Raw genomic sequence first — 14,427 nt, 5'->3', positions numbered from 1 at the left:
TTGGCGAGGATGCAGAGAGGAGGAACCCTTTTGCACTGCTGGTGGGAAGGCAAACTGGTGCAGCCACTCTGGAAAACAGTATGGAGGTTCCTCAAAAAATTAAAAATAGAACTACCCTACGACACAGCAATTGCACTACTAGGCATTTACCCAAGGGATACAGGTGTGCTGATTCAAAGGGACACATGCACCCTGATGTTTATAGCAGTGATATCGATAATAGCCAAAGTATGGAAAGAGCCCAAATGTCCACTGATGGACGAATGGATAAAGAAGATGTGACATACATACATACATACATACATACATACATACATACAGTGGAATACTACTCAGCGATGAAAAAGAAATGAAATCTTGCCATTTGCAACTACGTGGATAGAACTGGAGGTATTCTGCTAAGCGACATTAGTCAGAGAAAGACAAATATATGACTTTACTCACATGAGGAATTTAAGATGCAAAACAGATCAACATAAGGGAAGGGAAGCAAAACTAAAATAAAAACTGGGAGGGGGAAAAACATAAGAAACTTTTAAATACGGAGAACAAACTCAGGGTTGCTGGAGGGATAGTGGGTGGGGGGGATGGGTTAAATGGGTAAGGTATTAAGGAAGACACTTGTTGGGGATGGATCACTGGAATCTACTCCTGAAATCATTATTGTTGTACATATGCTAACTTGGATGTAAATTAAAAAATAAAAATAAATAAAAATAAAAGTGGCAGTAAATCCAAGAAAATGAAAAGCTGGACCCATGCCTCTCAGAATGGGAAAAATACAAAATAAAAACAAGAAGACCAGAGGGAAGGCCAGGGAGGGAAATCAAGGGAGAGAAAAGTTATGGTGCACACTCGATTTACAGCCCAAAGAAAAATGGCTTGTTTATAGTTTATTCCCCAAAGATTGGAGGATCTACTACTCCTAATAAAGAACAAAGAAAACTAGGACAACCTAACAGGTATTTTTTCTTGGGCAGAAGTGCCCAATTCTTGATTTTGGCTCGGTCACAATTCCAGGGTCGTGAGACCGAACCCTGTGTCGGGCTTCGAGCTAGGAGCCTGCTTGAGATTCTCTCTCTCTTCCTCTGCACACCACGCTGCCCCCCGCCCCCCCCCCCCCCCAAAACACAGCACTTTGTAACTTTTTAAGGCTAACATGTCAGAAATGGTATATGGGACAACAACCATGAAAGACATTATTCCACTAATCATGACAAGTTTTTTCAAAATGTTAAACAGTCTGGAGAGTAAACTGGGTGCAGATAGCTTATTCTGATTCTGTTCTCGGGGGGGGGAAGGATGAAGAGTGAATGCATGCACAGCAAAAGAAGACAATGAACATGAAACCCACAGCAGAAGATCCCACTGTTTGGGGATGTAATTCTCTCAATGACCTCTTGGGATTCTGGTTACTATTTTAAGGTTCTCCAGTGAAATGTTTCCCAGGAAATTAGCTCCCAAGAAAGAGCTATGAGGCATTTTTTTTTTTTTTTTTAACGTGAACAAAGACAGAACGTACATACTGCTTTACAACTGTTGGCTATCAGACTGGCAGTCTTCTTGAAGGTCTTTTCAAGGTAGTGTGCGAATCTCTCGTTCTCATTTTCTTTTGACCCTAGCTGAAGAAACTCGCCTATAAAGAAAGAAAGGGGTAATTTGCGATACGGTTTGATTGCCTGGATAACTCTACTGAGACTGAATTAAAAAAGCAGCAGCGTCAGAATTAACCTACCACGCACCAAATCTTCAATAACTTGGGTTAAAATAGATATGACAGTTGTATTTCCAATCCGTGCCAGAGCTATAGATGCTGCAGAAAGAATTAGATCACCAGCGAGAACAGCCTAGAAAAGAAAAAAGAAAACAACTCAGAGAAAAGGGTCGGAGCAGTGGAGCCAACAATGAAGCTGGCTCCTCAGAAGATAAATACAGAAAGGGAGGGAGGGTTCATCTTGGCCGTGAGTCTTCCCCTACCTCTTCCTCAGTAGGACTCTGTAATCGTCAGTTACAGATTCGGCACATAGTGGGCATGGGATCAGTTCCCAGATCTCTCCAATCGGAGCTGAGGAAGTGGATGTGTGGAGATGGACAGGGTCAAACTCTCTCGCTTCATCCCTGGGCCCCACCAGGGTACAGCTGCCCTCAGACTGGCCGTGCTGGACACTTGCTCTTCGCTCACACCGTGCTGTTGTGTCTGTGCACCTATCATTCTACTCGGAAAGTCCTTCCCCTTCTTCACTGAGCTGACTCCTCTGCACAATTAGCACAGAGGACACTTCTAGGAAGTCCATTTGGATCTGCATGAGAACAGCACCCCGTGCATACTGCAGTCTTCTCATTTTTCTTCAACTACTGATTCCCTATCTACCAACTCCTTGAGGGCACGGGCTGGGAATGATCTCAGCCAGCACTTGGCACACCCCAGCGCCTGGCATTTTTCTCAATGAAAACCAAACCAGGGAATCCTGGCTCCAAGTTCAAAGCTCTTTGCACTGTATTACACTGCTCCTCATTCTCAGATAAAATTTTTTGTAGTGAACACTAGATAATCAATATTTTTTCCAATCTTCTTTAGAGTGGGAGTAGATGCCCATACTGTATTTGTAGCTTATTAAAAATTATATATAAATGAATTACAGACTGTAATTAAACATACTCATTTTCATATTTAAAAATATGCCTACATTTTATGTTATAGTTATAAATGGTTGATCTCATAGACATTTTAATTCATACAATTTTCAACATAACCACATTTTAAGTTTTTATTGTCTTTTCTCTGGTACCTAAAATTATGTTCAGTATGTTTACCTATTTATCATTTTATAGAACATACTGTACAAGTGATCTCAACATACACATATACATTAACAAAGTCATCGTATACATTATGACATATACGTGCACATATATGTCTATCCTTCAGCCACCCGTACATCATTTGCAGCTGGAGGGCTCAGGATCTCTAGGCTTTTACGTCTTTCCTCTCCTGGCCCTGGGGATCCCAGAGGCCAGAAGGTTCCAGCCTGTGAAAGTAAGGTCTCCAGACTGGGCACTGGGGAATGCTGGCTGAGGGGTTAAAGGAAAGAAGGGCTGGAACCCAGGCAGGGTACCGTGGGCTCCTGGAGCAGGTGCTGTGTGAATGGACTTTCAATGGACACACAGTACTTTTGGCTAAGAGGCGGTAAAGGGGAGGAGGCTTGCAGGCAGGCCTGTGTAAGGCAGACCAGTCACAGGCTGAAAGAGGCCCCCAACAGCAGAGATGATCACAGCGGGGAGTAACTAGGCAGGGAGAAGGCCCGAATTTGTTGTTGGTGGTGGTTTTTTTTTTTTTAATTTTTATGTTTATTTTTGAGAGAGAGAGACACTGAGTGCAAATGGGAGAAGGGGAGAGGAAGAGGGAGACATAGAATCTGAAGCAGGCTCCAGGCTCCGAGCTGTTAGCACAGAGCCCGACGCTGGGCTTGAACTCACAAGCCGTGGGATCATGACGTGAGCCAAAGTCAGATGTGTAACCTACTGAACCACCCAGGTGCCCCCAGGATTTGTTCTCTTAACTAAGGCTTTAGGGACAGGCCCTGAGAACAGCTGACTCAGGGACATGTCATAAAGGTACCCATGACCTCTCCAGAATGAAACTGCACTCCCCCCCCACCTTTTTTTTAAAAACAACATTCTGATGTATGGAATTCCGCCCATAGGACACAAGACCTTTCAATTTAAAATTTGAAATAAAAGATTTATAAGTGAGATCTCAGGACTCGATTACACAGCAAAGTCATGTACAAGAAAGCAAAACCGGCACGTGAAGATAACAATTAATATATATTTCTTCTTTTTCATAGGGCAATTAGAAAATAGAAGGTAACCAGGTACTACAAATATGTGAGGGGAAGAAAAATAAATGTGTGAGGGAGGGGAAGGCGAGCCAAGGGAAACCTCATTCACACTAATGTTTCATGTGTGCTTCAAACAGGCAGGGCGGCCACGGGAGGTGCGTGTGGAGGGGGCTGCCCGCATCACACGAAAGGCCTATATGTCTTCATATTCATTTGTGCAGCTTCATTCCCGTTCTTCAAACATGATTTAAATACCTTTAAGCAGAAGTCCCCATCTTATATACCCCTTCAAGAGATGCTGATAAAATACTATGGAAATATCCTTTAAAATATACATGTATGAACCAAACTCAATTATACAGCCTCTACAAAAGGTAGAATTTTCACAGTGTGTGTATATATCTTTCTGTGTACCTATATTTAAAACAATATAATATTCACACACATATATTTTAGCTTTACTTAGTTACTTGTCATGACACTCTTGTACATGGCAGTCAATAGATAAAGAATCAAACTGAATCTGGGTACTCTGAGCCCAGAAGTAAAATGTATGAGTCCTCATGAAACATGCTTTTTGGATAACAACAAAAATCTCTTTCTCAATAACCAAAAGGAATTCTATGTAAAACTATGAATAACCAGAAATACGAAGTTCAGCTTTCTATGGTTTTCTCTATTAGCAAATGTCCGTACACAGACAAGACATGAATTCTATTTTGAAATTTGGAAGGCCGCATGTGAGGAAGCATACTTTACTTTTTAATGAGACAAATCTAAAAAATAAATGCAACCCAAAGAGTGTGTGGTTGGGTAAGAAGATTGAAAGGAAACTAAAACACGGTACCTTCTTTTCACCCCAGATCTTATTGACCGTGTGTTTTCCTCTCCGAGAACTTGCATCGTCGATGACATCGTCGTGTACCAGACTAGCAGTGTGGATCATTTCTGCAATTAAGGCTATGGAGCGCTGGTCTGCTTGCACGTCTCTAATTAACAGAAAGCAATGCTTTTTAACAGAGCCGCTGCCTATAACCTTCTCAGCAATCATCTTGTCAAAACTGGACATCCGATCTAGGATAAAGAACTTTATTTCTCTAAGAGAAACTGTATAAACACTTTGGCTTCCCTACAAAGCCATTTCTACCATTTGGAGAACATTTTAAAAATGTGTGAGCTATCCTGCCGGGCTATATTTTGTAGACAGCACATTCAGAAGTAGAATTTGTATGATTAACAACAAAAAAGTTTAAACATCTCAGAAGTCTGGCCATGAGGCTGAAGAATCAGCTGTAGGCCCTAGAATCGTGGTCTTGGGCGTCTGGGGAAGCTTGTCAATTGTGATTAGGTTATAAGGAGATTTTGGGGCTTGGGGGGGAGGGGAGACAGGTTAAGAAGCACTCTGAAAAAGTATTCTAAAGAACCAATGATCAGTATGTTTAAAGCTTTTAATATTGTCTTAAATGAAATGTTTAGGAAGAAGACCTCAAGCACCCAGATAGAACTTTTGTTGCAACGGTCTTCCAATTCATACTTCACCCTGGCATTAGAAATGGAAACTTTTCTTTCCCAGCTTTAACACAATATACAGGATAAGCATTGTCAAGAAGGTACATGGCTATGAGTTTTAGAGTTCAAAGGGAATGTGCCCCTTTTTAATCATCATTATCACAATCATCATCTATGGGAATTTTTAAAAGCTGAATTTTGAGAAAATCAAATTGGGGAAATAACCAACTGAATTATCTGAAACCGAAAACATATGCCTGACTTAAACGCATGGTAACGAAATGTTTCACTTATTCAATAGCTTCTTACTTTTCAAAATATCATCACGTTATCTCTTCAGGGGGGAAAAGAGAGAAGGATGTTGAAACAGAACTTTTTCTTTAAAAAAAATAATCTAGGCTGAACATCTGCAAAAGATAGTGTCTATTCTAGAGCCTCACATTTAGCAGAAAGCTATGGAAAATGAGGCCCAAGTACATTAAAGATGCTGGTATTTAACTACAGACACTAAGTCAGGCTGAAGAGTACCTTCTGATCTTGCTTTAAATATAATTTTAAAATAGGGTGCTTTGCCGGCAACTCTTAGCTAAGATTTCAGAATTAAGCCTCAGACCCTTCCAACTGCTTAGCCCAGAAATCGATTGCCAAGTGCAGCGCATTATTTATTAACCTGTCACAATCATAACAGTTCTAAATACTTCCAGATCACACCATGGTCTTTCAAGGCGGGAGAAGTAAAGCAACACGGGGTGGAGACCAGTTCTAACAACAGGACCGTAAATAGGAAAATGAAGGTTCCAATGGCTTCAAAGAGCTTGTTGTGAAACCCTTGATGAGACACTGCTCACAGGCCCTACGGTAGGAGGCTTGGACCTTAAATATCTTTTAGGTGAATGTACTGGACCCTACCTTGAGTTCAAATGCACAGGAAAAGAGGTAGACATTCACAGGTGTTTTGTATAAAGGCCATCTTTCAGATATTTTCACCATGGCATTTTGGTCTAATACACACTTCCTACTAGTTGGTAGCAGAACTTACCTTGAAAAACAACTGCGAGGGCCTCTAGCCTTCCTTATGCTTTCCTAAGCTGGGCACCGCCTCCATTATCATAAACTCTGTCGGCAGACAGGTGTTCCTGCTGGGGAGTTGTGATGAAATGGCAGTGCTCACTGACACACTGGAGTTTTGTAATTTCAAGATATTAAAGACAAAGATGTCTTAAAATATTTTGAAATGTCAACGACTACACGTATACAGAAAGGCCATTTTGCGTGGCTAAATTACTGACTGCAATCAGGATTCTTTGTTAGAATGTTGTCTGGTATTGTGACACAGCCCATATGCAGAATAGACATTTCAGATGCTTTTTTAAAAAAAATGTTTATTTTTGAGACAGTGAGCAAGCAGGGGAGGGGCAGAGAGAGGGAGACAGAGAATCCCAAGCAGGCTCTGCACTCTGAGTGCAGAACCTGAAGCTTGAAATCAAGAGTCAGACACATAAACAACAGCCACCCTCAGGTACCCCTGAGATGTTTTCTAATTGTATTTGATGTCCTTTTTCCTACACAACTAAGTTTTAATGTGTGCCAGCTTATATCCAGAAAATACTGCCACTGCTTGTCCATAGCACAGCATAATGGCTGGAACCAAAATTTACAGATTACAGAAAACTCTCACACTATCTTTAAGATGAAAGCTCCAAAGTGCCAAACTGAGTCATGCCTTCAGAAAGCTGGGCACCATTTTCACTTCCTACCGTGACAGCTGACACACTCTCCTGGCTTCTGGGAGAGGTGCTGAGAAAAGCCAGACTGGAAAGACAGCCTGAGAAAAGGAGCCCCTTGGTCTGAAAGTTGGCTGTGTCCCCCATACTTCACACATGGCGGAGTATGAGATGATTCAGCAAGCCCGTTGGGATATTTGTTTTTTTCCCCTTCATTAGATTTAAAGCAACATTTTTTATAACGGAATAGTTCAAGTGCAGACAAAAATAGATGGAGTCATAAAATGACATGCCCCACCCCATGTACACTTGACTCAGTTTACATGTGATTTAAATAAAATGGTTTTTTCCTATTCACACTAATACATAATGTGAAATCTTAAACAAATTATAAGTAAACCCTCAGTGTGGGAAAATTGTCTCTAAACAGAAATTCAAACGTTGCCAATTGATTACCTTGGTTCAGAATGAATGAGGGTAGCAAATTTAAATAGTAAATGTGATTCCACTTTAAAAGCAGATATACAGAAGTTTCTACTCCCAACTCTACAGAGGCTGTATCAAAACCAGAACTCTCAAGTGGTATTTTATACAGAAGGCTCTATTTCTATTATAAAATGTTCTTTTTGTCTAACAATTCTAAAAGTAAGTGTTTCCCTTTGCTTGTTAGAACTCTGCCAAGCTTAGTGTTTCTTAAATATATAACCCTTGTCCACCATGTCAGAATCCATACTCTTGAAAATGCAGACTGAGGAGTCAAAATCTGACAATGGGGCTCAGGAATCTGTATTTGGAAAAAGCATGTCAGGAGATTCTGATGCGCAAAGTTTGAAAAATGCTGTTCTATCAGGTATTCATTTGATTTACCACAAGCCACAAATGGAAGCTTTCCTAGAGAAAGGGTTTTGTTTTTCGTAAAAACTCTGCCTTTGCTGGCCCACTGCTGCACTGCCTCTGAAACAAGAGGCCACTCTCCTAAACATGACCTGGAACTTGGCAGGGGGGCAGGGGGACAGGGAGCAGCTAACGACTCCTCAAGTCCCTTCAGAGAGCAGAATGGCTCACCGGCTCACATGCAAAATCACGGAGGATGACCTCTCTTCCCTCTTATACTCTGCATCATTATGAATTTGAAAGGACATGACTGGATGCTTTTTTAGTTTGGTCTGAAAAAACTCACTACTTAAAATGCAAGCAGAGTCCTTTGCTATCAAATTCTTCAGGAAGCAAACTGCATTTCCTAGTTACCTGATGAAAACACACATATTCAAGTTTTCAGCATGCTGAACAACATATCCATATAGACTCAGGTAAGATTTTCTCTTTCTCTGTCACTGAACTGACTTGCTATAAGCTGGAGTCCTTTGCCTATGAAGACTGTGGGATGTGTCCTGCTTTACCTCTGGTCTGCTCGTGTCAGAACTGGTGGACACAGAAGAGGCACCTCCAGAAGGAGAGGGAAGCCCGTCTGGGCCCCTCCCTGCGCTGATGTGACGTGATGTAATGATGGGGTCTGTGTTAGTTTCCTGTGGCTGCTGTGACACATTACCACAAACTTGGGTGTGGTTTTTTTTTTTTAAGTTTATTTATTTTGAGAGAGAGCGTGCGCACGGGAGGGGCAGAGAGCGCGAGAGAGAATCCCAAGCAGGCTCTGCACTGCCAGCACAGAGCCTGATGCGGGGCTGGAACTCACGAACTGTGAAATCGTGACCTGAGCCGAAACCAAGAGTAGGACACTTAACCGAGTCAGCTAGGCACCCCCAAACTTGGTGGTTTAAATCAACAGAAACTCTCTCATAGTACTGGAGGCCAGAACACAGTTCCACGGAGCACCCTTCCAGCCCTTCCAGCCACGGGCAGCTGTCTGCAGACTTTGGCTTATGGCCCTGGGACTTCAATCTTCAAAATCTCTCTGCTCCACCTTCACACGGTCCTCCCTTCTGTGTGCATCAACCTCCCTCTGCTTTCCTCTTATAGGGAGACACGTGACCGCACGTAAGACTCATCAGATAATCCTGGATAATGTCCCCATTTCAAGATTCTTAACTAAATCCCTTCTGCAAAGACCCTTTCTTGCTACATGACGTAACACAGGCTCCAAGGATGAGGATGTGTATACCTTCGGTGTGGCCATTTTTCAGCCTAACAGTTTATTTTTTATTAAAAAAAAAACTTTAATGTTTATTTTATTTTTGAGGGACAGAGAGACAGAGCACGAGCATGAGAGGGGCAGAGAGAGAGGGAGACACAGAATCTGAAACAGGCTCCAGGCTCTGAGCTGTCAGCACAGAGCCCGTGACAGGGCTTGAACCCACAAATCGTAAAATCATGACCTGAGCAGAAGTCAGAAGCTTAACTAACTAGGCCACCCAGGCACCCGCAGCCTAACGGTTTCTTACTTTCACTAGCCTCTTTTGCTGGTGCTCAAACATTTCCTTGTCAGGGATCAAATTCTTCAAATTACCTTTCACTGCACCTGTCTAAAATCTCCTTTTGTCCTCATAAGTGATACTACACTGAAGTGTCTCATCTTCCACAGAGACATCCAGGTAGAATGAGCAGGACTGCAGGGTTTCTGACCATCTCTCACTCTCTGCTTTTCATGCTTGGTGTCATCTTTCTGTTTCCTGGCCTCTGTCTCTGGCCTCTGCAATCTTGTTTCCTTTTCCTGTATTCCTTACAGGCATGTTGAGGATGCTATTGGCATGAACACCAAAGGTACTTTCCATCTGAAGAACAGCAGAGTGCAGGAGGGATACCTGAATTAGGAGGTCACTGACTATCCACCTTCATAAACCCAAACAAGCACATCAGACTCAGTGGAGTCTATTTCTCTTGGTTGAGAACACAGTTTTAAGCTTGATCAGGAGTCATGAAGTCAGTAGTTCTGACATCAAGAGAACAGAACTGACATCCAAGAGCAGCTGCTCCTGATATTTACCTCCAGAGAGAACAGATGCCTGCAAAGCTGCATCACAGATGATGCAGGGTTCGTGCTGTTTATTTTCTTGCCACCGAAGAAGCACTGCAGAAGTTTCGGGATCTTTGGAGCAACCCACCATGATGATGTCTTAGACCAACCACTTATCTAGGCAACAGATTCTGGGTGCTACTGAATTAACTCAGCACTTGGTTTTTTTTCAGACTGGACACAGCGAATCCAAGCATAGTTGATTCCTTCAGTGATGAAATCATCCTGGTGTAGTAGGCGCCAGAAGAGGGTGCACATGTGTTTAAAAGCCCTATAGGCCTCTTGCTCTCACTAATGTTCTCCTTATACTTGAGCTCGACCTAACCAACGAAATGGATGACCGTCTGGTTATCAAAATCTTCTCCATCTCAGTAGGTGTCCTTTATTATAGACTCTACTTTCAGATCGTTTTCGTTTTATCTTTTTTTTTTTTTTTTTTTTTAATTGTAGAGAGAGCGGGGAAGAGGGACAGAGGGAGAGAGAGAATCTTAAGCAGACTTCACGCTCAGCAAGGAGCCTGATGCCGGGCTGAATCCCACGACCCTGGGATCATGATCTGAGCTGAAATCAAGAGTCAGATGCTCAACTGACTGAGCCACCCAGGGGCTCCTTAAGATCCTTTAAAAAAAAAAAAAATTTGTAACGGACGCCTTGGTGCTTCAGTTGGTTGAGCATCTGACTTTGGCTCAGGTCATGATCTCATGGTTCGTTGAGTTCGAGCCCCACACCGGGTTTGCTGCTGTCAGCACAGAGCCCACTTGGGATCCTCTGTCCTCTTCTCTCTGCCCCTACCTCTTCCCCACTGGCACGTGTGCATGCTCTCTCTCTCTTTCTCAATAATAATAAATAAAAAAATTTCTGTTGCTTTTTATTAATTCTTGTTAACAGTCCATTTTATAACTGAACATTTTCAATACTTCTGAGCACCTCATGCGCTGCTGCTTCCATATATTTATCTTTTTAAAACAGTATTTTTAAATGTCAGAAATTCCCTACCATATATAATTGAAAGCTGGCTAGATGACACACAATACGGACAGAAACCTTTAAACAGTTGGTATTTTTTTTTTAAGCTGAAGAGACAGTATTTTGCAAAGACTGTTTTGTAAAGACTAAATCGAACCCCGATTCGGAATCTGAACAACCAGCAAGTACAACTACAAATTTTTCACAATACGATGCCACAACTTGCAGTTATCTCCTTAGGCCAACAGACATCTACACGTTAATCAGTATCTTTAAAACCCTCATTAAAAATGAAAGTGAACTGGGGTGCCTGGATGACTCAGTTGTTTGAGTGCCCAATTTGCACAATCAAGACAGATACACACATGCCCAAGGCAGATACACACATGGCCAATATAATGTAGGCAGTCCTGTCACCCCAATCACTAGCAGCAATAGCCACTTCCAGTGCCGGAAGACTTCCACACAGGAACGGATGGTGCCAAGATCAATGACAAGAATAGATCCCTTCAATGAGGCAGCCGAGCAGAGGGTTTGGCTTGAGGAAGATGAGACACCACAGTTGTGCTGCAGCATTCAGCGAGTGGAGCGATTTTACAGAAATCATTTTTGATCTAATTTATTTAATAAAGTAAGTCCTGACCTACACTTAGTTTGCTGAGCTCTGTGGCAGGTTGGGTTCTCTGGGAAGCAGACTCTGAAGTTTAGAATACAGGATGCCTGTCTATCCAGGAGTGCCCTGGGTGTCAACAGCTTGGAGGGGGAGAGGAGGAAACAGGCCTGGGTAGAGCGAGAAGTTTCTGCAGTGCAGGCCCATCCATAGCGTGCTCTGGAGCCACAATGGCCCCTCACCTCCCTCAATCCCTGAATGTGGGCTGGCTTGAGAAGTTCATGGCCTCCAGCAAGAGGATTTTCTGCAGCTAACATATTCTTGAAGAGGCTGAGAATTGAATGTTCTCTGTCAAGGAGACCTGGTCAGCACGGAATCCTTCACTGAAGCAAGAGTTCTTCAATAAGAAGGATCTAGGTGGCACATTTCAGAAGCAGCCCAGCTGTTTTCTGGACCTTTCAGTCTGAATCATCTGTTGTGTGCACTCCTACTTTACCAGCCCAGGTACTGTAGTTATTAGGATACAGGCAAGAAATGTAAAGATTGAGACTTAAGCTCTTCAGGACTGTATTACCTTTTGAGAATGTATTATAAGTTTCAGAGACCCTTCCCCCGAAAAATAGAAATACACAAAAAATTTTGTGTACAATTCTAAGGACTCACAGACCCCCATAACACCCACAGACCTCAGGTTAAGAAGTCTCAGTAATCTAGCAAAGAATATTTAATGGACAGCTGAAAAGCTTAATAAAGGAAAAAGAAAAATCAATTAAAATCCCCATTGCTATTTTTTTTTTATTATCTATTTTGAGAGACAGAGAGTGCATGTATGAGCAGGGGAGGGGCAGAGAGCGAGAGCGAGCGAGAGAGAATCCCAAGCAGGTTCTGCACTGTCAGCGCAGAGCCCAATTCGGGGCTCAATCCAACAAACCATATGATTAGGACCTGAGCAAAAATCAAGAGTTGGAGGCATAACAGACTGAGCCACCCAGGCATCCCTCCCCCTCGCTATTTCTTAGGTATCTGCTCTATTCGGTTTTCTAAAACCCTCACCAGGATTATTACTTACCTATGTAATACATATTTCACAGACAAGAGGATAACATCTGATAAGCCACAGAGAAGCCATTAAACTTGGGTTGTCAAACAACAAAGCAGGGATCTCTCAATTGAAGTACTGGAATGGGTTCTAGTGCTACTGGGGCTTGGGAACGTCTCTGGCAGTGCTGGCCGCAAACAAGCTCTGTGGCTCCCGCCCCTGAATCTACAGCTACCTTTTGTCAATGTTGTTCTAGGTCTTTCTCAGCAAGCAGAGCCAGAAATGGCCCAGGTCTCCAGAAGCTCCCCGACTCCCACACGTCTGTTTGCTGTAAGAGGCACAGCTGGATATTTAGCTAATGATGAGCCCGATTCAAAAGGGTTTTATGAAGCAAATATTCTCAAGATGCTGGATACTGTGGTATACGACTTGAATGCATGCCACCACTGTGACTCCCACTCCAATGCGGGACACTGCCTCTGCACTGTGTCTTTGGTGAGCCCTGCTCCAATCGCTTACAGGAGAATGAGGCCCCAGCTAGAACACCCCAGAGAGGGCAGTGTTGAACTTACTTTTTGTGGTGCTCCAACTCACAGTCCTAAAATCAAGAGTCACCTGCTCCACCAACCGAGCCAGCCAGGTGCCCCTCAAACTTAACTTTTTTTTTTTTTTTTAATTTTTTTTTTCAACGTTTTTTATTTATTTTTGGGACAGAGAGAGACAGAGCATGAACGGGGGAGGGGCAGAGAGAGAGGGAGACACAGAATCGGAAACAGGCTCCAGGCTCCGAGCCATCAGCCCAGAGCCTGACGCGGGGCTCGAACTCACGGACCGCGAGATCGTGACCTGGTTGAAGTCGGACGCTTAACCGACTGCGCCACCCAGGCGCCCCGAACTTAACTTTTTAAACTAGCAATGCCTTTGTTGTGTTATATCCTCCCATGTTTTCTATAACTAATGGTTTATAGTTTCAGTAAGGGAAACTGAAAAAACTTGCAACCATGGGGAGAGCCGGAGAGGATTTGGAGTGATGCAGAATGTTTTCCTTCCCATGTCATCTCTGAGGGTAACAGACTGTATTACGCATAAATCTGAGAAATAAAAATATAAACACACACTCTCTCTAGTCCAGTGGTTCTCGACAGGGATGATTTTGCTCCCTGGGGACATCTGGCAATGTCTGGAGACATTTTTGGTGCTCATCAACTTGGCAGGGGGTGCAACTGGCATCTCACGGGGGGAGGCAAGGGATGCTGCTAAACATCTATACTACACATGACAGCCCCCACACAAAGAATTATTTGGTCCAAAACATCAGTCACGTCAAGGCCAAGAAACCCTGCTCTAGGTCACATGAGATGTATTCAAATGTGGTTCATTTCTGCTGCTCTGCCTCCCCGGTGAAGTGGAAGCGGACCTGAGGACAGTGAAAGGCCCACTGCCAGAGAGCTCTGTCTGTTGAAGCTGCACTGTGAGCACTCAGTGAGTCTCGGAGGGTGGGTGGGAGGCACTCTGAGGTGGCGTACTGTGCTGGAGCTGGAGGCCCAGCAGCGGGGAACAAAAGGCCGACACGGCTGAGGAGAGCAGCTGCTGAGAGGCAACACCTGACCCTCTTGAGGCATTCCTCAAAGTACCATCTACTGGGAGGAGGGGATATCATAGAGATGTCCAGCCTTAGAGAAATGGATGAGTACATTATGGTGTACTGGAATTTCCATTGGTACATCACACGATGTAAAAATAACAACCATGAAGACACTCCAGCA

The 14,427-nt window shown here is 43.2% G+C and overlaps 1 protein-coding gene across 7 annotated transcripts in view; it reads right to left on the bottom strand.

Annotated features, from left to right (window-relative positions):
- PDSS1 (decaprenyl diphosphate synthase subunit 1) overlaps positions 1–14,427 on the bottom strand; it is a 42,537-nt gene that overhangs the window by 19,709 nt on the left and 8,401 nt on the right. For 4 of the 7 annotated variants that reach the window (XR_009617617.3, XR_009617618.3, XM_078450333.2 and 1 more), the window contains exons 5-7: positions 4,690–4,831; positions 1,736–1,847; positions 1,527–1,636 (exon numbers count right to left, since the gene is read on the bottom strand). Coding sequence is in view for 4 of the 7 variants with exons in the window: in XM_078450333.2 (XP_078306459.1) it covers positions 1,527–1,636; positions 1,736–1,847; positions 4,690–4,831 (364 nt within the window). In the remaining 3 variants the exon portion in view is untranslated. Of the gene's footprint in view, positions 1–1,522; positions 1,637–1,735; positions 1,848–4,689; positions 4,832–6,390; positions 6,637–14,427 lie in introns of those variants that run through there. The other 3 variants (XM_060659128.3, XR_009617619.3, XM_060659126.3) reach the window with 3 other exon arrangements.

The sequence above is a fragment of the Panthera onca genome, chromosome B4 (genome assembly GCF_046562875.1).
Source record: "Panthera onca isolate mPanOnc1 chromosome B4, mPanOnc1 haplotype 2, whole genome shotgun sequence".
NCBI classification, from domain to species: Eukaryota; Metazoa; Chordata; class Mammalia; order Carnivora; family Felidae; genus Panthera; species Panthera onca.
This window is presented reverse-complemented; position numbering and strand designations above follow the sequence as displayed.